General features: G+C 35.6%; 1 protein-coding gene across 6 annotated transcripts in view; it reads right to left on the bottom strand.

Annotated features, from left to right (window-relative positions):
- The window catches only part of NPHP3 (nephrocystin 3), a 42,393-nt gene that overhangs the window by 13,162 nt on the left and 4,747 nt on the right, over positions 1–24,484 (bottom strand). For 5 of the 6 annotated variants that reach the window (XM_068545919.1, XM_068545918.1, XM_068545920.1 and 2 more), the window contains exons 4-17: positions 23,929–24,081; positions 22,398–22,531; positions 20,832–20,992; positions 18,646–18,802; positions 16,008–16,082; positions 14,514–14,687; positions 12,467–12,570; positions 11,375–11,489; positions 10,976–11,119; positions 10,396–10,493; positions 9,231–9,333; positions 8,720–8,802; positions 7,166–7,304; positions 4,931–5,095 (exon numbers count right to left, since the gene is read on the bottom strand). In XM_068545919.1, coding sequence (XP_068402020.1) covers positions 4,931–5,095; positions 7,166–7,304; positions 8,720–8,802; positions 9,231–9,333; positions 10,396–10,493; positions 10,976–11,119; positions 11,375–11,489; positions 12,467–12,570; positions 14,514–14,687; positions 16,008–16,082; positions 18,646–18,802; positions 20,832–20,992; positions 22,398–22,531; positions 23,929–24,081 — 1,805 coding nt within the window. The remainder of the gene's footprint in view (positions 1–4,930; positions 5,096–7,165; positions 7,305–8,719; positions 8,803–9,230; positions 9,334–10,395; positions 10,494–10,975; positions 11,120–11,374; positions 11,490–12,466; positions 12,571–14,513; positions 14,688–16,007; positions 16,083–18,645; positions 18,803–20,831; positions 20,993–22,397; positions 22,532–23,928; positions 24,082–24,484) is intronic. The other variant, XM_068545921.1, reaches the window with a different exon arrangement.

The raw sequence follows: 24,484 nt of genomic DNA on the forward strand, positions 1-24,484 counted from the left end.
TGTATTGATCCTTATATCATTATATAGTGTCCTTCTTTATCTTTCTTTATAGCCTTTGTTTTAAAGTCTATTTTGTCTGATATGAGTATTGCAATCCCCACTTTCTTGTCATTTCCATTTGCATGAAATATCTTTTTCCATCCCCTCACTTCCAATCTATGTGTGTCCTTTGCTCTAAAGTGGGTCTCTTGTAGGCAGCATATTGTCAGCTCTTGTTTTTTTCTCCAATCTGCCACTGTGTCTTTTGACTGGAGCATCTAGTCCATTGACAGCTGAGGTAATTATTGATAGATATGTATTTATTGCCATTTTAAACCTTGTTTTCCCATTGATTTTATATCTCTTCTTTGTCCCTTTCTTTTTCTTTTTGTTTTTCCTTTCATGGTTTGATGATTTTCTTTTGTATTATGCTTATGTTCTCTTCTTTTTGGTTTCTGTGAATCTATTGTATGTTTTTGATTTATGGTTACCCTGTTTTTCAAGTATGTTAACCCCTTCCTATACCTACTTGCCTTAGACTGGTAGTTACATAGGCTCAAACACATTCTAGAAAAAAAATCTACATTTTCTTATGCTCTTCTCCCACATTTTATGATTTTGATGTCCTCTTTTACATCTTCATGTTTGTCCTTTGTGGACATGCTGTTCATTGTGGTTCATGTGTGATTCTGTGAATCATCACTTTCACAGAAATTTTTTTTTTTTAATCTGTGTACTGGCTTATTTAAGTGATTTATTTTCCAATTGTGGTTTTCTCTTCCCTAGATTCTTACTTCTTTTCTATTTAGATAAGATCCTTCAATATTTCCTTTAGTATAGGTTTAGTTTTTGCTTGTCTGAAAAATTCTTTATCTCTCCTTCTATTCTAAATGATAATCTTGGTGGGTAGAATTTCCTAGGTTGCAGGTTTTTCCCTTTCAGAACTTTGAATATATCTTGTCACTCCCTTCTGGCCTGCAACACTCCTGTAGAGAAATCAGCTGATAGCCTTATGGGGGTTCCCTTGTAATCAACTCTTTGTTTTTCTCTTGCTACCTTTAGAATCCTCTCTTTATGTTTAACTTTTGCCATTTTTATTATAATATGTCTCGGTGTAGGTCTGTTTGGGTTTATCTTGTTTGGGACCCTCTGTGCTTCCTGAACCTGGATATCTGTTTCCTTCTTTAGGTTTGGGAAGTTTTCAGCCATAATTTCTTCAAATACATTTTCAATCCCCTTTTCTCTTTCTTCTCCTTCTGGGATCCCTATTATGCATAGATTGGCATGCTTTATATTATCCCATAGGTCTCTTATATTGCTTTCATTTTTTTTTTTTCACTTGGCTTTCTGTCTACTGTTCTGATAGGGTAATTTCCATTATTCTATCTTCCAGATCACTTATTCATTCTTCTGCATTATTCATTCTGCTATTCATTGTCTTTAGCTCAGTTTTCATTTCAGCAAGTGAATTTTCTAATTTTTCTTGGCTCTTCCTTATAGTTTCTAGTTCCTTTTTACAGTAATCTGTATTTCTATCAATAGTCCTTCTTAATTCCTTCAGTATTTTCATTATCTCTTTTTTGAACTCAGTGTCTATTAGACTGAAGAGGTCTGTTTCATTGTTTGTTCTTTCAGAGGAATTCTCTTGATCTTTTAATTGGGAGTGGTTCCTCTGATTCATTTTACTTATATTTCTCTTGCTCTATGAGTTTAGGAGAAACAATTATCTACTGTGGTCTTGGAGGGCTATTTTTATATGGCAGCATCCCTGAGTAGGCTGTGTGTTACATGCCAACAAATTCAACAACCTAGAAGAAATGGACAACTTTCTAGAAACATACAACCCACTAAAACTGAATCAAGAAGAAATAGGTAACTTGAACAGACTGATAACTAGAAGTGAAATAGAATCTGTAATTTAAAAACTCCCTACAAACAAAAGTCCAGGGCCAGATGGCTTCACAGGGGAATTCTACTGAAAGTACAAGGAAGAACTTATACCTATCCTTCTCAAACTCTTCTAAAAGATTGAAGAGGAAGGAGCACCCCCAAAGACACTCTGTGAAGCCACCATCACCCTGATATGAAAACCAGACAAAGATACTACCAAAAAAGAAAATTACAGGTAGATATCTTTGATGAATATAGATGCAAAAATTCTCAACAAAGTATTAACAAACTGAATCCAACAACACATAAAAAAGATCATATACCACAATCAAGTTGGATTCATCCCAGCGTCACAGGGATGGTTCACCATACGCAAATCAATCAATATGATACACCACATCAACAAAAGAAAAGACAAACATCACATGATCATCTCAATAGATGCAGAAAAAGCATTTGAGAAAATTCAATATCCAATCATGATTAAAACTCTTACCAAAGTGGGTATAGAGGGAACATATGTCAACATAATAAAAGCTATTTATGACAAACCAACAGCCAATATAATACTCAATGGTGAAAAGGTAAAAGCTTTCCTGCTAAAATCTGGAAGAAGACAAGGATGACCACTCTCACCACTTCTCTTCAACATAGTATTGGAAGTCCTAGCCACAGAAGTCAGACAAGAAAAAAAGTAAAAGGTATTCAAATTGGTAGGGAAGAGTTAAAATTGTCATTATATGCAGATGACATGATACTACATATAGAAAACCTTAAAGACTCCAAACAAAAACTACTAGAACTGATGAACAAATTCAGTAAGGTAGCAGGATACAAGATTAACATACAGAAATCCATTGCATTTCTTTACACTAATAATGAAACATCAGAAAGGGAATGTAAAAAAAAAAAAAAAAACCAAAACAATCCTTTTTAAAATCACATCCAAAAAAATAAAATACAGAGGAATAAACCTGACACAGGAGGTGAAAGACTTTTATGCTGAGAACTACAAAACATTAATAAAGGAAACTGAAGATGATTCAAAGAAATGGAAAGATATCTCATGCTCTTGGATTGGAAGAATTAATATTGTCAAAATGGCCATACTACCGAAAGCAATCTACAGATTTAATGTGATCCTTATCAACTTACCCATGACATTTTTCAAAGAACTAGAACAAGTAATCCTAAAATGTATATGGAACCATAAAAGACCCAGAATTGCCAAAGCAATCCTTAGGAAAAAGAACAAACCCTCCCAGACATCAGACAATACTACGAAGCTATAGCAATCAAAAGCATGGTATTGGCACAAAAACAGACATATGGATCATTGGAACAGAATAGAGAGCCCAGAAGCAAATCCAGACACCCACTGTCAATTAATCTTCAACAAAGGAGGCAAGAACATACAATGGGGAAAAGACAGTCTCTTCAGCAAGTGGTGTTGTAAAAGTTGGACAGCCACATGTAAGTCAGTGAAGTTAGAACACACCCTCACACCATACACAAAAATAAACTCAAAATGGCTTAAAGATTTAAATATAAAAGACATGACACCATAAAACTCCTGGAAGAGAACATAGGCAAGACCTTCTTTGACACAAATCGTACCAATGTTTTCTTAGGTCAGTCTCCCAAGGCAATAGAAATAAAAGCAAAAATAAACAAACAGGACCTAATCAAACTTACAAGCTTCTGTACAGCAAAGAAAACCATAAAAAAACCAAAAAGACAACCTATAGACTGGGAGAAAATATTTGCTAATGATGCGACCAACAAGGGCTTAATTTCCAAAATATACAAACAGCTCATACAACTCAATAACAAAAAAACAAAAAACTGAATCAAAAAATGGGTGGAAGACCTAAATAGATATTTCTCCAAAGAAGACATACAGATAGCCAATAGGCACATGAAATTAGCTCATCATCATTAATTATTAGAGAAATGCAAATCAAAACTACAATGAGGTACCACTTCACACGAGTCAGATGGCTGTCATTAAAAAGTCTACAAATAACAAATGCTGGAGAGGGTGTGGAGAAAAGGGAACCCTCCTACACTATTGGTGAGAATGTAAGTTGGTGCAGCTACTATGGAAAACAGTATGGAGGCTCCTTAAAAAACTAAAAATAGAATTATCATATGATCCAGCAATCTCACTCCTAGGCATATTTCTAGACAAAACTATAATTCAAAAAGATATATGCACCCCTATGTTCACAATAGCACTATTTACAATAGCCAAGACATGGAAAAAATCTAAATGTCCATTGACAGATGGACATTCATGAAAAAGAATGAAATAATGCCATTTGCAGCATGGATGGGCCTAGTGATTATCATACTAAGTGAAGTAAGTCAGAAAGAGAAAGACAAATACTGTATGTGGAATCTAAAATATGACAAAAATGAACATTTCTGTGAAACAGAAACAGATTCACAGACATAGAAAACAGATTTGTGGTTTCCAAGGGGAAGGGGGGTGGGGGAGGGAAGGATCGGGAGTTTGGTATTAGCAGATGCAAACTAGTATACGGAAAAAAAAAGTTATATTAGTCATTATTTACTATGTGCTAGACATCATGCCTAGGACCTCATCAGGATCAATTAATTATTCACCACCTCAATTAATTATCTTTACAACCCCTGAGGTAAGCTGCAAACATCTGCCCAAGGCTCAGAGAACTTGCCCAAGGTTACATTAAGCTGTGAAGAGCTGGGCTGTGAATTGAGGCAGAGTGACTTACAGAGCCAAAGTTCTTAAAACATATATAATATACCAGCAATTCAATGAAACATAAAATTGAAAAAACTACCTTTTAAAGTAATAGCCATTTCACAAAGGTACTTACTTCATAAGAATAATATTAGCCAAATTTTGTGTCTAACCTAAAATCACTGGAAAACATTTTTGTAATGCCAAATTTGAGATTTCAATTTTGTCTTGTAATTGAAATATTTGAAATGATGTGGTATTATACAGCATAATACATATGCGATGATATGTGGACATTTCAATAAGTGAAAAAAACCTTATTAAGATAACATTTACCTGTAGATGTTGAAACTTGAGCAAACCACAACCATAAGTCAACAAACACATTTTGTGTAAACTGTGAATAAGGGAGGTCAAGACAGCCCAGGACAGCTCAGGATAGAGTTCCATCAATTCTGATTCACTCACACCATTGTGACTAACATTTACAAGGCAGAGAATCTAGGTAGAAAAACGAATTAACAATGATTATAAAGCACCTCTATTAGTAACTAACAGCCATTAAAATTTCCACAATTCTTTTAAACTTTAACTTATTTGAATTTATCATTCAAGTGATTTAATAAAACAAGAAACAGATTTCTTAAAATAAAACACACTTTCCAAAAGGCACTAATAAGATAGTGTACATATAAAGTCTAGCACACCAAAGATAACACACATATAGAAAAAGTTTAGTGAAAATTAAAACTGCAGGAAATGTATTATTAAAACTAATGACAAAGTTCTGATTCTGGGAAGATGGTGGAAGAAAACAGTTCTCCTACTACAAATGCCTGTTAATGTCAGATAACACGTAACAAAAATTTCCAAAAGTACAGCTGAACCTGCAGAAAAGAAAGGGAAATCCCCCAAGTATCCCAAATAAATAGGAAACTGAAAATTAGAGGGCTAAGTACTGGAGCTGCTGTCCCTGGGTGAAGTGGGGAGAGAGGATAAGCAGCAGTCCCGTAATTTAGCTTGGGTTTCCACACCCACAGTCAGGATGGAAGGGGAGCCTTTAAGCTCTGTGAAGCAAGGAGCTGGAACTATGATAGAATGCTTGCCAACACAGGGACCTTTCAAAGGCTGTCCCTAGTGACGGAGTGCCTGAGGGAAACAGCCAACAGACAGAAGACTGTGGGCTTAGGGGCAGAATGAAAAGTCAAACCCAGGGGAACCCCCAACCTGAGAAATCGACATAAAAATGGATCCAGGTTAAAACTATAAGAGTTCCGCAAGGTTGCTAGTAAATTTCCAAAAATTAAATTGAATAACCAGCAACAAACAATTGTAAAATGCTATTTTAACTACAGAAACAAATTTTGTCCTTAGAAACAAATTTTAACAAAAGATGTTTAAGACTTTTATGGGGAAAAAGATAAAATGTTATTGAAAATCATCATTCAAGAAGATGACTAAATAAATGGAGAGCTATTTAGCTTTCCATGAAGAAGACTTAAACGATAATTTCCCCCAACTTAGCCTCTAAATCCAATGCAACTACAATTAAAATTGCATATTGAGTTTCCATGGCACTTGCTGAGCCAATTCTAAAAATATATGTGGGAAATGAGCCAAGACAACTGTGGAAAATATTAAGAGGGGGTTTGCCTAACCAAATATCAAAGCTTACTTTAAAGTTCTAATAGTTAAGACAGTGGTATTGACAAGGAATAGTAAATTGAAACAGAAGAGCCTAGAAACAGACTCATGATTATATGTGAGCTTGATACTTGACAGATGGCATTCCAAATCAGTAGAAAAGATGTATTAAATAAAATGAACAATTAACTAGCTGTATTTTAAAAGATTGAGAAGTAGGTTCCTGGGAATTCCCTGCCGTGGCCCAGGTTCAATCCCTGGTCGGGGAATTAAGATCCTGCAAGTCGTATAGCCAAAAAAAAAAAAAAAAAAGAAGTAGATTCCTTCCTCACACAATAAATAAAAATATATCATATGAGTTAAGGACTCACACATGAAGAACAAAATTATAAAATATTTTGAAGGGAAAAAAATATAAGAATACTTTTATGATAGCAAAGGATTAAAAAAAATAAGATACAACAGGCATAAGCCATGAAAGAAACTGTTGATAAATCTGACTTCATTAAAATAAAACTTTGTATAATGACACCATAAAGTTAAAAGACAAGAACAGGAAAAAGACACTGATTTGCAAACTCTATAACAAAGGATTTGTATTCAATATGTAGAACATTTAAAAACTCCTAACAGATCAACAAGAAAAAGTCAACTCCGTTAAAAATTGAGTAAAGGACTTGAACAAGCAATTCACCTAAGAGGAAACAAGAATAACCAAGAAGCATGAAAAGATAAAAAATCTCCATGATAATCAGGAAAATGCAAATTCCCTGAGATATCACTTCTGGCCACAGCACACTATGGTAGTGGGTATAGTATATGCTCGAAACATATTTAGCATTACAAGGATTTACTGTTTACTTCAATTCACACACAAATACAAACAAGGCAAAATAATCTTCCCTTTATTAGTTTATTACACTTTACCTGTTTCATTAGTTCTTTATCCGTATCATTTGTCATGGACTCCTGGATAGATCGAAGAACAAGTCTATATAATGAAACAGTATCTTGACACTGGAAACACTGAAGAAGGATTTTATCTAAATTGCCTGCTCTCCCAGCACTGTTGGAATTGAGAACAGATTTAATTTCTTACAGTCTGCCAACATCTGTGAAAAATTTGGGGTAAATAAAAACAATGCTCTATTTTACCTCTATGTTTTGTACTGTTTAACTGATAACAACAGGAATTCAATAAAACATGACACAGGAAAACATTAGTTTTATGGGGTTGCTAGAGTCATCACAGTTATTTTAGTGTATTACCATTTAATTCAATTCAATAAACATATGCTGGGACTTAACTATGTGTCAAGTAATTACTATACATTATGGAACATAAAAATGAGTGAGACAATGGTTCTTATCACCTAGAGGCCTGCCGCCTACATACAGGAAGCAGGAAAATAATTATAAATAAGTATTATTAGTTAGCCATGCAAATTAAATTAAAAAAAATAGAACCAGAATTTGGAAAACATCAGGCTAAAGAAAATCAGTAAATGGGGTTTATTTTAAAATATTACACAATATTTACCAGTAGTTTCTTTTTTAAATATAAAGATATGCAAAGAATAGGGAAAAACAAAAAAATGGTTCCACAGTCCCTCTTAAAAGAGATAATTTCAATAACTATTATGAAATGCATGACTCTTGAACTGTACTTATGCAAGCCACTGATGTTCACAGATGTACCGCCACAACTCTGGGGACAGCGAAAATATCATGGACAATTCAAAGTTTCAGAAGATTTTTTTTGTTTCAAATTTGGTGCTTCAGGTGAGAATGTGGAATTAAGAGACAAGAGTACTAGATTTAGTGTCTAGAATATGAGTTGTGCTAGGATTACAACCTACTGTGATGAATACCAAAACAAGTGTTGATCTTTTTTACCTCTGGTTGTGAACAGACAAACTAGGTGAGGCTGTACTGATGAAGAAGTAAAAGTAGTAAAACTCTCTACTGCTTATCTAAAGGCAAATTATGAATGGATTTCTAAAATAGAAGACCTATTGTAAGATGAAAGGTTTATCAGGACGTGGGAACAGAGACAATGAAAAATTCCTACCTACATACCTACCTACTGATAGTGAAAGACACCTGAAATAACATTTTTATGCCTCAGTTGTCTCCTCACTTTCTCAGAGCTAGGGGCCTCAAGGAGGCGACAATGAGCACTCCTGGGTGGGCCCCAAATTGAGACCAAAGATGGCCTTCTTTTGCAACCTCCAGTCAGGAGAAAGTTATTGTGATGAAAACCAGACAGATATATCCAACAAGGTCTGATATTCAAGGACTATCAGCAATCTTCAGTCATAAGTCACATTCTCACGGTTGTTAGTATCACTGTTAGAATAAACAGAATCTTAGTGGCCCAAGAGATTGTCATAATGATCAGTTTTCAGTTTCACACGGTGAAGAAGCGTTCTGCAGCAAACATAAACATGCTGAAGATGACATAAAATAACCACCACTTACCACGCAATCATTTTGCCGAAAAGAGTGACATAAAGGGCATTGCAGGTTGTAGCAGAACGACAGTGTCGTTCTAGCTTCTTCTCCTGCACCAGTTTACCAAAAAACAAAACAGAAATACAAAACCACCCTGGAATTAAGCGGTCTTTACAACCAAGCCATCAACAAATATCCCTGCAGAAATAACACGGTTCCTGCCACCTCATCAGCGGCATCACTGCCGTGTGGTACTGGACCACAGATGCCGTCAACATGCAAATGCTTTTTTGCTTTTAAAATACTGCTTAATATAATATAGTAAAGTAAACCTTAAGACCAAAGTCTTTTTTATTGCTTCTTCTATATCTGTTATTAGTTTAAGAGTAAATGCATTTAAGAAGGTAATTATTACTAAGTTCCAATTTTCCTTAGAACCATATAGAGTACGTATATTGAATTTTAAGTCTCATATAAGGTGTTTTTAGAAGGAAAGCTATAGAGAGTAAAAGAAAGCAGCAAAATTAAAAATACTTACCTGCTCTTTACTCAATTTAATGTCTACAGAGTGGCATTCTGCGATTATAATAGATTTTGCATCTTTCGGATTTAAAGGGTCAAGATGAAGTGTAGGCCACAACCTTTTATTTAAAGAAAAGAAAAATGAAATTCTCTTTTAATAATACAACAAAGCTGTAATCTACCCACAAGACAAGTCAAAGTCTATTACAAGAATTAAATTTTTATACTGCCTTCATAAAATAAAAAAATTAATCTGTTAATCATATTAAGTAATATTATTTCATTTTTTAGCAATTAATCACAACAAACACTGTTATAAATAGCTTATACACGAAGTGTATAACATTTCCAGTTCTATGTTCTATACCATCAGTAAAACAACATAGGTATTAGTGCCTGTGAGGAATAGTATCAGACAGTCTTCGTCCACAGATTACTTGTAATCCAATTAGAATTTACACCCTACAACATCCATTCTCAATGGGGTGGTGAAAATTGTTTGTTGGGGAGGGGAAATCTTACTCTCTTTATGCATAAAGCACAAATATACACACATATCTGTTTATATTCATGAATCGATATATGATGTATGTACAGTATTAACATTTCTTGGCAGGTGATTAGGAAGAAAATCACTAAAGGGCTCCTAGGGTGGGGAGGCAAAAATAGGTCAAGAAACACTGCCTTACAGAACTCAGCCACTGCATCCCTTTTTGAGGACTGTTAAGGTGAGCTTGCATTTCAGGACCACAGGTCTCTGGTCTATTTTTCCTAGCCCGGCCTTCCCCATTTTCCTCACCCATAAATTTAACTGCCTACTAGACATCACCAATTGGAGCTACAATCGGCAACTCAAACAAACCATGTCCAAAGACAAAAGTCATGACCTTTGCTCCACAAACCTGCCCATCCTTTGTGTTTCCCATCTCAGTTCATGGAACCACAGTTTACTTAATTTCTCAAGCCAGAAGCCTGGGAGCTATCCTAGCTTTCCTCCTCACATCTCTGATCTAACCTCCCACCAAATCCTATAGATTGCATCCTTTTCTTGAATTTGTCCACTTCTCCCCATTCTCACTGACATCATATGAAAAATATGAGAAATACACATATCAAAAACCTTTCTTTGTTTATACTTTAAAAATTTCATGTAATCTGAAAGAATTAAATTTAGCACTTACCTCCATGCTGGAGGGCATGTTTCCACATTCACAGAAACAATTACTCTTACATTCACTGGCAGTGGATCTATCAGCCATTTCATGTGTTTTTCAACTTGCTTAAAAATATAAAAACAAAATTCCATCTATTAATTCAAAATATTTCAAAAGCAACCCAATAACAGCTCCCCAAGTAAAATGAAACTCTCATTAAATTTCTCATTATTATTAAGGATAAAATCTTATTTTTTGGATGATTTATCTCAGAATATTAGAAGAACAAGTGGCAAAACACTACTATCACTGATCTGAATTCTGGGCATGTAAGGAAATGTCAAGGCCCTAAAACCATGTCAAAATGAACAATATTTGCTAATTGTGAAAATACAGTTGGTCCTTCCCAATAAGATACTAGCATCTACTGGCATATATATATATAATTTTTATCCACATGCTTCCTCTCTAGAAATTAAGCAGAAATAAAAGAAACAACATCAACATTTTCTTCTCACAAACATATGATTTAAATGTCTGCTATAGTCACTACTAATATTTTTGTCTCTTTCTGAGTATATCAATAGGTTACAAAGTGAAAACATACCTGAATTTGATCTATAGAATCAATAATGATGATGATGCTACCTTGATGACGGGCAGAGAGTTTTTCCAGCCAATGTGGAAATTCTTCCAGAAGCTTAGCAGGATCCAGTGTCAGAGCAGATACTGACCAAGAATGTTGCATCAACTACAAGGTGAGAACACATGCAAATAAAGTAGCTACACTGTATCACAACTGGTGAGAAGTATTTCTGTCTCTGCATTTTAAGCCAAAATTGTCACCAAAAGGACCCAACTGCATTGAGTACAATTTTTAACCTTATGCAAAACCAAAACAAATGTGTAATACTGCAAATTGGTTTATCATCAGGTACTCAGGCCTGACAACTTCTGAATCTAAATAAAAATTCTGATAACTCCAAAAGACGGTATATTTTTCTACCTTTAGAGTCAGTCGTTTAATAATCAAGGAAGACTCTGAGCTGGTTGACATGGGCCTCCCCACAAAATGAGAAAGAATTAGTGTGTTAGGGGAATTCTTCTGTTGTAACTGGATCCTGAAAGAAAAAGACCTTTTATAAGACTGATGAAGCTCCTTTACGGTCAACAAAAAAAGAATTCACAATGCACTAAGCATCAAATGCTACCTGTTAGTAATTACATGGTCAGTCAATTTTGAATTAATATGGGAAACTTCCATTTTTACACCACTTTTAGATTCTTTTAAATAAACCATTAAAAATTATAGCTTCATTTTAATTACAAATTGGTGTTACTAACGTAAACCAAAACACTATACATGTGAGGTTAAAGTATTAGTAAAATGAGCATTAACCTTTAATTACAAGTATGTTATTAAAGGAAAAAGGAAGTTTCTTTGTTAAGTATAAAAATAGTATTTCCAAACATAACTCTGAATAAAAGGGCAATAAAAAGGAAACAACATACACTAACTCCTCAATGTAAATAATAACTATGCGTGAAAGAAAATGGTCTTACCACTTGTTTTTCAATAATATGATGAACTAAAATAAAACTAAGAGTTTATTAGCTTATATGAACCTTAGTCCATAATTTGAAGAACTAGTTTGCATTCGCAGTAAAGATTATCCTTTATTTTGATATTCTTTATGATTTATTCTACTCTAAATAGTCAGTCTTTGTCTTGTTTCAAATATTTAAAATCCCAATGAAACTTTTAAGACAAAGCCAGTAATTGAAAATAAAGGCACATGCCCTCTATAATTCACCTAACTCCATGCCACAGTGACCACTCCCTTAGCTCTGACCTACATAATTTATGTACACAATCACAAATGCTCACATTTCCTATTCCTTTCTCATTCTGTATCTTCTCTCTAACTTTCAAATTGTATCTATCTCAGGGCATGAGTCTGTTATATTACTCCTTTTGCTTTTTTAATGTTCAGTACAGGCCCTGCAGCAAGGTAGACATTCAATAATTCATTTTGTTGAACGAGTTCAGTAATTCAAATGATGACAACGATAACAATTTAATTGCACTGAATCATACCACTTTGATAAAAGAAGGGACTTTCCAGAGCCTGGTCCTCCAGATACAAGAAGGGGTGGAATTGGTGCTGCTGCCGCCACTAGATCATTAAGGCGCTGGTAATACTAGAAATAAAAATGAATTTAAATTGTGAAGAAGAACATGCCTCTTAGAATACTAAATAGAGTCAATTTCTGATTATCCTCTGAAATCAGTGGAGAAAAGCTGCATGAAAAAATGAAATCTACTTTTAATCAATAGCACCTTCATAATTGCTTATTTTTATGGCCAGTTAAATATGTCCAAAGTAGTAAACTAAGAATGGGCCCCAATTTCTCCTACCAGAGTATTAATGGATGAGGGGCAACCTTTCAGATCACCATGGGGCTTTGCACCATTCAGATGTCCTGCAAAACGCTGCAGGGAGACTACTGCATTACCTTAAGTTCCTGAACCATGGAAAGTACCACAGATGGCCTTGAGGGCACCAGCAGGCATCCTACATCTCCTGGTCAGAAGAACACCTGTCCTGGAGACCATCTCAGTTTCCAGAGAAACAAGAGGGGGTCTTGTCTGGGGTCTTGGAGTCTCCCAACATGCTACTGAGAACCAAGCTAGGACACCTGAGATCTTTCTGAAACTGCATGTGTTCCATGCAAAGTCCAAGAACTCCTATTTCCTAGGCTTTCCCCAGATAGGAAAACCTCGTTCAGAGCTGAAAAGGACACACTCAGAAAACTGAAATATCTCAGTCGTTATAAAGGAGTTTCCAAAGTCATCTTGGGGGTTAGGATGTTTATTAAGTGTACCAGTGGTCTAAATGATAGCTGATGAGGAATCAAAAGAATGTGTAATAAATAAGTAGTTTATGCGAGCTTTAGGGTAGCAGAAATTTCCAGCAACTACAATAAATAATTACTTGGTATAGTTTTTCAATCAATTTTTCTGTTTGTCATATCATATTCCCCAGGAACTCAAATATTTCTCATAGAAATGATACTTCTCAAGAAGAAAAGGGCTTAATTGATTTATGACCTTGTAAATCCTAACAATTTAGTTCATGGTCCCAACTAAAGCCCATTTATAGACCCATGTTTCCCACATTAAGACCCCTTGCCATAGAAGAAAGCATAGGATTTGGAGCCAGAAGACCTAGGTTAAAATCTCACATCTACAATCTACACCCTGTATGCTCTTAGGCAAACTATAATCTGGACCTTAGGTTCTTCATTTATATAATAAAATAGTGATAGCAATGCCTCTCTTATAAAATGACAACAATTTAACATTTACCATATGCCAGGTACCGTGCCAAGTGCTTTATGTGCATGACCTGATTTAGTCCCCCAAACAACCGTGTAAGACAGGTGTTATTAGTTACCCTCATTTTACAGACAAGAAAGTCAAAGTTTAGAGCTAAGTAACTTGATCAAAATCCATAGTGAGGAAATGGTGGAACCAGGACATAAACACTGAGAGTCTAAATTATGAAAGTCATTAAAAATCCTATAAAAATACAGCTGTTAGTGACAGCTACTGTAATATTCTTTAAGATATTAGTTCTTATATTAATTTTTAAATATTATTAAGTATTTTTGAACTTGAACACAGATTCTTTGTGCACTTCTAGTTTTGTTTCTTTGCTTAGATATTTAAGGATGCTGAAGGACTGACCTGCCTACTGCATTAACTACTCTGCTTTGTTTTCTGAATGTTTGATATTTTGATTCCTCCAAGAATTGGAACAATAGAGAGCCTTACTATTTTCATCAAGTTTCCTAGGTATCCTAAACTTGGTCTGGTGAATTGCAGATGGTAGCACAATAAACATGTAGTTGATAAATCCTAATCTGTAACTAAACATGTTTGATATTCATAAGTATATTTGAATCTCACACATCTTTCATATGATACAAACCTAAGCACATGTCTCAACATGGATAATTAAGCCATGAGGGCAGATACTAGCACAATCCTTAACCTTGACTATAATTAGATGAAACCACAATTATGACACAGGCTTTAAGCAGCAACTGATCTTTGTTGGAACAATACTCCAAATGCTTACTTTCTCGAATCCCAACTCATGGGCTGAATTTGAAGCCTGCTGAAAAGCTTCCATTTGCTCTTGTTCATCATGTATGTCCCACAGAACATCACCAAAATCATCTTCTTCTGGAATAGAATCTTCACTGCCCAAATCCTTAGTTTCCAGGTCTGTATTTTCAAAGCCCAGGATGTCCTGAACACCAAGAGCAAGCACACAAAAGCAAACAAAGGAAATGAAGACCTTGTACAGTATTGTCAGCACACAGGCCTAAGATGGCCCTCACCTACCTCGGAGGGCAAGCCCAAACCTATGGCCTTTGTATGGTACCTCCAGGGATCAATTTATAACTATAAAAATAAGCAATAGTTTAAAAATAAAGAAAAGAAGTAAAGAAATATTAAAATAATAAAAACAAACACCACTCTCATTCATTAAAAATAAAGTTAGAGGGAATCTGGTTTCTGAAAGATGTTACACAATATCTTTGGCTATATCTGGCTGGCGAACAATTTTAAAGACCATGCTAATGCCTAAGAAATATGCTGCTTTACATTTTTACAAGCATTTAATTACTAAGATGGGGTTTCTTGATATCAAATATCTCTGCTATGATGTCTAGTCTTTATATTAATCACTGAAAATATGTTGTCGTACAAATGGTAAAGTTGGTCAATATGTCCATTTTCACTTACTGCCATTTACTCTGTTCAATTCATCTTATTTTGGGGCTCACTCTTTTTCTCTGATAACAAATCTGCATACTTGTAACACAAGTTAATTTTAAAAAGTAATTTAGTCCCTTACTTCTCAAATAGGGTCCCCGGTACCCTGAGGGAGGGGCCAGCAGGTAAGGGTAAACGCAAGCTAAACATCTGGTGCCCATTTTACTTGAAGATAGGGAATTCTTTTTCTTTTTCTTATCATTATTAGAATTTTTGCTGATACATAATTTTAAATGATTTTTAATATTAAAAAAAGACAGGTAAACATCAAGCAGAATATATAATTCACATAAAGTTTCAAGATAATACTGAGACATCATAGAAACTTTCAGTTTGAGACACCTCTGTGATCCATGATCTCAGACACCTAGAGGTGTGTTTTCACCCCTCTCTATTGCTAGGGGGATAATGTGGTGGAAAAATTCAAGACAGATTTTTCTAATATACAAAAACTCAAGGTGCACACAGAATCTAAGGAGACTCTCTGTTGAATAGGATGAACATTATCCCTCATATACTTCCTTTTTACCTACCACTTTTGTAATCCATTTTATACTTAACGGATATTAAAACATCAAATCGTTTGTGAGACAACTGAGAGATACAGATACATGGTACTGGGAATAACACAATAATACCACCAGATGGACTCTTGCCAGAAACGAGGGCACTTTACCCTGGTATTGTTTTCAAAAACAACCAAACAAGTGATTTTCTCTGGAAAACCCAATTTTATTGAAATCACTCTTAAGATATTTGAGAAGAAATCTTACAGGGAATGCACATTTACCTGTTTAATAATCTTTTCTACATAAATATAGGTTTTATAGACTCCTTCTGCAGGATCTCCTGAGTGATCAATGATCTGGGGGGAAAAAAAGAAGTTTAACAACAAGAAAGTAACAGGAGGAGGAGGGGGCGGTAAACACTTTTAGAGTGCTTATATGTTAGGAACTGTTCTAAGTACTTTGTGTATATTAGCTCATTTACCCTCACAACCCTATGAGGGAGACACTGTTATTCTCTCCATTTCATAGAAGAGGAAACTGAGGCAAGTTAAAAAACTCATCTAAGGTCACACAAGGGATTTAGTGTGAACAATGTTGCAAATAAAACAAAAAGTATGCTTTCTTTTTTGCTTATGTGTCCATCTGAGAAAGTGACTGGAGTTGGTGATACCAAAACTCTGTCCAGGACCTGGTGTCACCACTGAAAGTCCACTTTGGCCTGGATGATGCACACACCTGCACATTTTGACATGTGACAGCAGGAACCTGTTAAGGAACCAGATAGGTGGGATGGTGTGTGCTGGGGCCTTGGTAGCAGCGTCTGCGCCCCCATGGTGTGTAGTGAGGCCATGGAGCCTCTGTCCCTGCCAGCACTTGGATGCAAACAGAAGTAAATTTTATCATGTGGAGCAGAGAGTGTGGAAAATATTCCTAAATTTGGCTTGATTCTTTTCAGCTCACAGCCTTGGGGGAAACAGTTTTTGTTTTTTTCTTCTTGTCCTATAACCTGAACACGTAGGTTCATATAAAAGCCCTCCCTGAATAGTGCTTGCTTTCTGCCTGTTTGTTTCAGAAGGGTAACCAGGGTAACCTGAGGAAACATGGAAGGGTTGGGGTCCCAGGCTGTAGTGGTCAGACGGAACTAACCTTTCATTCGTGGGAGACAATGGGGCCCCCTCTGCCTTCCCCTGTGGGCTGGGGCCTGGCACACAGTAGGTGCTCAGCAAATCTGTGGGTTACTTATGGAATGATCCAGAGGAGTGGTGGGGGGAGGGGCCATGTGCCAAGGCTGAGGGCAGCTCCACGACCTTCACTTGGGGGACAGGTTGGGGAGCCGGTACAGAGGACAAGGCACCCCCCGCCCCCCAACTGTCACTCTCAGTTCCTCCCCTGCTTGGCTGGGGGGCTTGGCCCAGGGTGAAAGGAATGGTCTTTTTTCAGGAAAATTCCAATGGCTGAATTCTCACATTTCTGCTTCAGGTAAGAACTTGTGGATACCTTGCTAATCAATTCACCTTTTTGGGTATGAGCATTCCAAAGCTGGGAAAACCAACACCGGCCTTTATTGTTTTAATCACTCTGCTGAGTGTCCCTTCTCTTGATGTCCTGAATAAAGGTCATTTTTTTTTTTGTAAACACACATACACATATACACACGTACACATGTGTACACACACGTATGCATGCCTACACATTGACACACACACATGAGTTAAACAGCTACTTTAATTTCATCTTATGTATTTCTGTACCATTCAATACACATAACCTTCAAAATCCATCTTTATGCCAATAAAGCAAAGAAGTTTATCCTACATTTAAATTTATAATCATAGTAGAGAGATCTTATTTGACTCCTATATAAAAAAATTCGTCCTCTAGTATACTAATTTTTAAAAGCAATATTTATAGAAAAAATAGAAAAAAGATAAAGATTAATATCTTTCGTCGTGGCACCTAGTGAACTAGGCTGGTACTAAAATAATTCAAACAAAGAATGAAATGGCTCTGGAGATTAACTGTAATAAAAATGTACTCTTGTCTTAGACTCTTCACTATGTTATGCTGGCCTCAAGAAAAATGCTTGTATTCATATTTGATCTTATTTTCTGGCGAGGCATAGAGAAACAGAAACTTCGTCAAAATCCTAGAGTTGTTTTTGATTGTATTCTTAACACTAACTATAAACATTTACCAAGTTATCTCAGCATGCAGTAATGCAAAGCCTGTAATCTCTATTCTAAAATATATCCCACCACGCATATAGGGATGATCAAATCCTTCTACTAGTCATCAGTTTTTGGCTTTTCCCAATGCTTTCAGGAAAGGTTACTATGAAAAGGCTCCTCCTTACACTAATCCTTGGTCAACAATAGATAGAAGGACTCTGTGCTTGGGAAAAAAGCACAGTAAAGATTCTGATTTATCCACTTACAGATAATACACTTTTTAGGCACATATTGCTGTTGATGCCTCTCTTTCTCTCATAGTCCACAACTAATCTGTTAGGAAATCTATTGGCTCTGTCAAAATTTATCCAGAATCCTACTGCTTTTTATCACATCCTCTACCACCACCCTGGTCTAAGCCACCAGCATCTCTCACTTGGATGACGGCAACAGCTCTCCACCTCTGCCCTACCCCACTACCTTCCCTCCAAACCACAGTCAGTTCTCAACACAGCAGCCCAGGAAAGTCTTGTCAGAATAGCATTTCTTCCTCTTTGGTTAAATCCTTCAATGGCTCCCCACCTCACTCTAAGTAAAAAAACAAGGTTCTTCAGCATCGGCCCCCGTGACCGCTCCTACTCATATCCCCTCACTCGCTCTGCTCCAGCCCCGCTGGCTTCCTTCCTCTCCCCAAACACGCCAGCACCTCTCTCTGCCAAGCATGTTCTTAAAAACAACCTATGAATTTTACCTTGGCTTTGTTGGTCTTGTTCAGGTTAGAAACTTGATCAATCAGGTGCTGGACAGAGTCAGAACTGACTTTCCCATCTTCCAAACGATGATAAAGTAATCGTGGTTTGCCTTCAGGGTTTTTCAGAAAAGCTTCTTCACAGTCTTCCAATAACAGGCTAGATTGGAAATCAGTATTTCTTGTGCTACACTGCACTGTGGCAGCACACAGTTAGTCAATTAACCTAAGTGCCAAGAAGGGGGATTTACTACAATGACAAGTGGCCAGAAAAGGCCCCGCTGCAGAATAAGTGAAACTTTCCAAAAATGGATGTTTTTATAGCTCTATTCTAGTTAAGTGTCAATATTAAAGTATAATATATTCACTAGCAGACAATGAGAGTAGGTACAATCAACTGTACAATAAATTAAATTTTAAAGCATACATAATTTTAATTTTTTAAAATCTAATTTAAAAAAAACTTCTCAAAAACACTGTTAAACACTGCTCAAAATAATGGTCCATACTCATGAGACTTTGCAAATAAATGGAAAACCTAATTCTATTCACAATTATATAATTTCAAGTTAAAACACAAATATCATCAGCCTCAAGGTTTCAAGATTTTTCTCTTCTCTAGTCCTTTAGTCTTTACTCATTCAATAAATGATCTGAACCCTTATACCCCAGATACACTGTAAGAAAGATCCAGAGGCAGATGGGGAAGGTTAGATAGCTATTAAAATCTTGACTGTGGTAAAGGTTAAAAAAAAATTCTAACTATGCTCAATGTACCCTAACTACAGTTTGTACTATTCCTATTTAAATTCCAGAAAAATCTTCAAATAACCTACTAGTGTTTTCTACATCACAAGGAAAACTAAACAATTCCCCTTTCTAAAAAGCATTAAATGAAAGTTTGTCTAGAAAGGCAAATTAGTGTGTGTATACAGGGGAAAGCCATTATATGATTCAGAATTTGCATAAAAAACTAAAATACCTGCCCCAATACGAAACAGAAAAAAAAAGCAAAAAGAAGAAAACAGAAAGAAAAAACAACATGGTTTTAACGATTAAAGAATTAACAAGAGAAAAACAACAAATGACATATACTATCACCTAAGATAAAATACTACCTAGATATTAAAGAATAAAACAGGATATATTCTTAATATAAAAACAAAACAGGAAAATAAAAGAGGGAAGGGGAAGTAAAGGACTCCAACTAAAGGAAATCAAGTTGAAGGAATCCTTAAACTTATTTTGGGAAAAGGTTCCTTGACCACGTAGCTCCCTGGCCACCTGGCCTCTGGGTAGAGTCTTAAGGATCAATGATAGGTTATACTGCAGGGACTCTCATAAAGTTTAGGGCTCCAAACACTTCCAAACACAGTTAAAGTCAGAGTTGGTCCTCAATAAAAAGAGAAAAATGCTCTGGAAGGATTAAATCCAATGAGACAGAAAATATAGAATGAAAAATTAACTTCTCATTTAACCTCCTATCTATCTTATTTTGTCTTCTATCTATATATCTAACTGGTAAAAAAAAAAAAGCTTCATTTGCAGACTAGATTCATTGGTGTGATTATATTTCACATTATAAGAAAACTGCTCACTTTACTGGATTTAAGTAGTTAGCTCCTCAGAGAATTAAAAATATGATTTAACACCTATGGAAGTGTTCAAGTGCCTCTCAATCTGTATCTGAAGAAAGAAAATAATGAAGGTTAATGCTGATTATTGAAATCAGGGGTCACCACCTTCTTCTGTAAAGGGTCAGCTAGTAAACATTTTGGGCTTTGCGGGCCATACAGTCTCTGCTGAAATACTCAGCTCTGCTGTTGTAGTGTGAAAGCAGCTGTAGACAATACATAAATGAATGAACATACCTGTGCTCCAATAAAACTTTATTTATAAAAACAGGTGGCTGACGGGATTTGACTTGAGGGCCATAGGTTGCTGACCCCTGATTAAAATGATCTTTACGTGAATGATGTTAATCTTATAACCAATTAAACAAGCTTAACAGTGTGAAACTTTTAATTTTTTATTTTATTCACGTATTAAAATCATAGAATTTATTGAATTTCATGGATTGTTTTTTATTATAAGAGTGCAATTAGAACTTATCTTTCAAGTTCATCTGGTAATCTCAATTCTATTTATGAGTTTAACTTCTATAATAAATTATAAAATTTTCATCTTACCTTGGTAAGGTTAAATGAATGAATAAGATAACTAATGAACTCTTCTCAATTTCCCATTTTCTTACAGTGAGGTACTGATTTTCAATATCAATTGGAAAATACACAGTATGGAAAAAGTATCCCATTGTCTCACACATTCTTTTAAGTTTAGGTGAATAGTCCTAAAAACAAATTAAAACATAAGAAAGCACAGCTTATTTAACTAAAGATCTAGTCAGCTTTATACTACTTAAAATCAAAAAGGTTATGTTGGATATTCTCTGATTTAAAACTTTAAAAAATATATGATCACATCTTAAAGAAAACCTTTAAGAGAAAAGGCAAGTTTCTCTATAAAATAAAAATAGTAATAGCTTAGCAACTTTCCTGTTTCCTAGCTCAGAAAATGATTTATCTCATAATAAACTTAAAACAACAGGAGTAAAGTATTAGGCTATTTTGCTTTGGTAGTTATTTATTTTTATTATTACAAATGACTTCTGTTTATTGTTATAGGGTGAAAAATGTAAATCCATAGATTTATATAGTAAAAAGTGTCCGCCGTGATATATTAGAACACTAAAGCAAACAGATATAAAAATATGTTGGTCTATAACAAATTAAGGTACTTAGTAATGATGATTATTATTACGCAATAAATTAGTAATTCCCTCAACCTGTGTTTGGGAACAGCCTATACTGAGTAGAAGCTTTGGTTTTCAAAATACTTTGTCTTTTTACCAAAATTGATTATTATCAAAAAGGAAAGCTAAATGAACTTATTAATCAACAATCTGGATGATGTTAATATAGCAGGTATAGCATGTGACATGCATATTTATTTAAAATTCAGTTAGAACAGTAGTTGGTAAACTTTTCTGTAAAGGGCAAGATGGCAAATTAATAACAGCTTAAGAACTTGGCTGTTTTGGCAGAGGTTTTTGTGGTCCATTTAGTCTCCATCATAATTTATTCTGCCATTAGTGAGAAGCAACCTGAGACAATACATTGCACGTGGCTGTGTTCCAATATAACTTTATTTATAGACACCAAAATTTGAATTTCATATAATTTTCATGTCAAAATATTATTCTTCTTTTGATTTTTTTCAACCGTTTAAAACTGTAAAAACCATTCTTAGCTCTAGGTCATACACAGACAGACTGCAGGCCAGATTTGGCCCACAGGCTGTAGTTTGGTGACCCCTGCCTTAGATTAACCCCAATGGCTGCCTTGAAAAATTTAAAACCATGACAAGGATTAAATTTTGCCATAATCTGAAACAGATTCAAGAATAGAGCTGGCAGGTATTAACTATAGCAGGCACCATCAGTAAGGGCCATAAACACTGTGGAGAACGTGTAATGAAGCATTCAAAAGCATAAAGTTCCAAGGTCTTAATTTGAATATACTGATAATACTGAGTAAGACGTTTTCTTAAGAAAAGCCCAAGATGCTTCCAACTCTTTAAGACATAATCTAGTAGGTAGTAAACTACTTGGTTCAGGCAATCAATAGTATCATAACCAGGACACAATATTAACTTTATTTTAAATCAGTGAATACAGAATTTATAAATGTCCTCACCTTAAGGAAAAGATCAATTTCGGGCTGGGTTTCATCTGTATAAATGAGGTAACATCTGACAGTGTTACTCCACAGAGAATGTGAAAACAAGGGGGTAACTTGTAATAAACTAGCTACAGCAATATCCCAGTCATCTGAAAATAAAATTTCTCATAAGTTACTGAAAAAAGATTACTAGAAAACATTTGACAAGATGATTCCCCAAAAGTCTGAAAGAAAACAACAGGCATCATCTGATCTCACTTGTAATACCGACAAAGCTTCTAGAATAAGATATTAGAAGGCAATCAGTTCTCTAACCTCAAATTCTATCCTGGGGATTAAAGCAATCAATGCCACCAGTGGTCTTTGCTGGGGTACCCGTGGCTCCAATCAAATGTCAGGGAACTAGGCAACATGGGCTGTTCAATTAGTTTGCTACTTGAGGAGAGCCTACATTCCCAGGCTGGCCTATAGTTTTATCTACTTATTATTCTTGAAATACATTGAGTCAAAATGAAAGTTCAAGAATGGTACAAAACAAAAAATAACCAAAAGATAGTTAGTGAGAATGAATATTTTAAGACATATTTGACTACTTCAAAATGCATAATTAAAAAAATAATCTTCATTTTGCTAATAGATAAATAATTTCAGGTTTTTCTGTTTGTTTTTTTTAAATTTATTTATTCATTTATTTATCTTTGGCTGCATTGTGTCTTCGCCACTACGCAAGGCTCTCTCTAGTTGCAGCGAGCAGGGGCCACTCCTTGTTGTGGTGCGCGGGCTTCTCACTGCAGTGGCCTGTCTCTGTCATGGAGCACGGGCTCCAGGCGCGTGGGCCTCAGTAGTTGTAGCACGTGGGCTCAGTAGCTGTGGCTCGCGGGCTCTAGAGCACAGGCTCAGCAGCCATGGCTTTAGTTGCTCCACGGCAGGTGGGATCCTCCCTGACCAGGGCTTAAACCCGTGTCCCCTGCATTGGCAGGTGGACTCCCAACCACTGTGCCACCAGGGAAGTCCCTATATTTCAAAGTTTTAAGAAAAGAGTGGAGCTACTTATAACATTTCAGATCTGAGGTGGTATTGAAATTCTGAACAGATCTTAAGAGCTGTTTTGGATACCAAATTATATAAAAGATAATGAATAAGAATACTATATTATATAACTGAAGTTTTGTACTCTACTCCACAGCTTCTCTAACCTTCAACACCATCAAAGATGCAGAGGGAAAGACTAAACACTACTGTTTTTCAGTTAATCTACATTAGGCTCTCACCGCTCAACTAAAATATCCGAGAACTCAGACCAGAAATTCAGTTATTAGAACCTATTGGCCAGTCTGGCTGGGAGGCACCATCTGATCCTGATGTGAATTATGTAACTTCATCACTCCTGGTCAGTGACAAGCACCAGTACATGATGGTTTGACAGTGGAAGACACCCAGAACACAAGTCTCATGCTCTGCTGGTGGCAGTTTTCCCAGCACAAGATTATAGTACACAAACAGTCACTACCATTAACCAAGGTAATTGGCAAATGGTGTGTGTTACCTCTGTTGACGTTAGCAAAGGGTCCTTCTATATCTATAGAACTATGGGCAAACTCAGGGCCCCGGAAAGACTGCTGAAGCTGAATCATACTCCCTATGGAGGGCTCACTTCCCAAGGCTCCACCAGTCCAGTACTCGCACTGGGGTCCAGCAGCTGTAAAAGCAAGAGATTTCATCTAATGAAAACCAAATTATACTGAAATTTCAAAAACTTATCATATATATTCAATGGATTTCTAATGCAAAAAATACTACAATATTATAAATACAACAGATATTCAAACTTTGATTTTGAAATCAAAACAATGATTTTGAAAGTACTTTGCCACCAACTTCTGGCAAGTTCTAAGGTGGTGGTTAACATAATTCTGGTTATCATCTCAAACTTAAAAAGGGGATTAAAAAGAGAAAGATGAAAAGAAATTAGGAATACAATAACCAAAAGAATTATAATAACAGAGAGGAGTTAAAAACACCCCCCAACAAAAAAATTCTAAAAAACATTCCTAACTATATGATTTAGGTATCAGTGTAAAATGTGAAGGAAAGAATTTCAA

This window comes from Eschrichtius robustus, chromosome 6 (assembly GCF_028021215.1).
Source record: "Eschrichtius robustus isolate mEscRob2 chromosome 6, mEscRob2.pri, whole genome shotgun sequence".
Lineage (NCBI taxonomy): Eukaryota > Metazoa > Chordata > Mammalia > Artiodactyla > Eschrichtiidae > Eschrichtius > Eschrichtius robustus.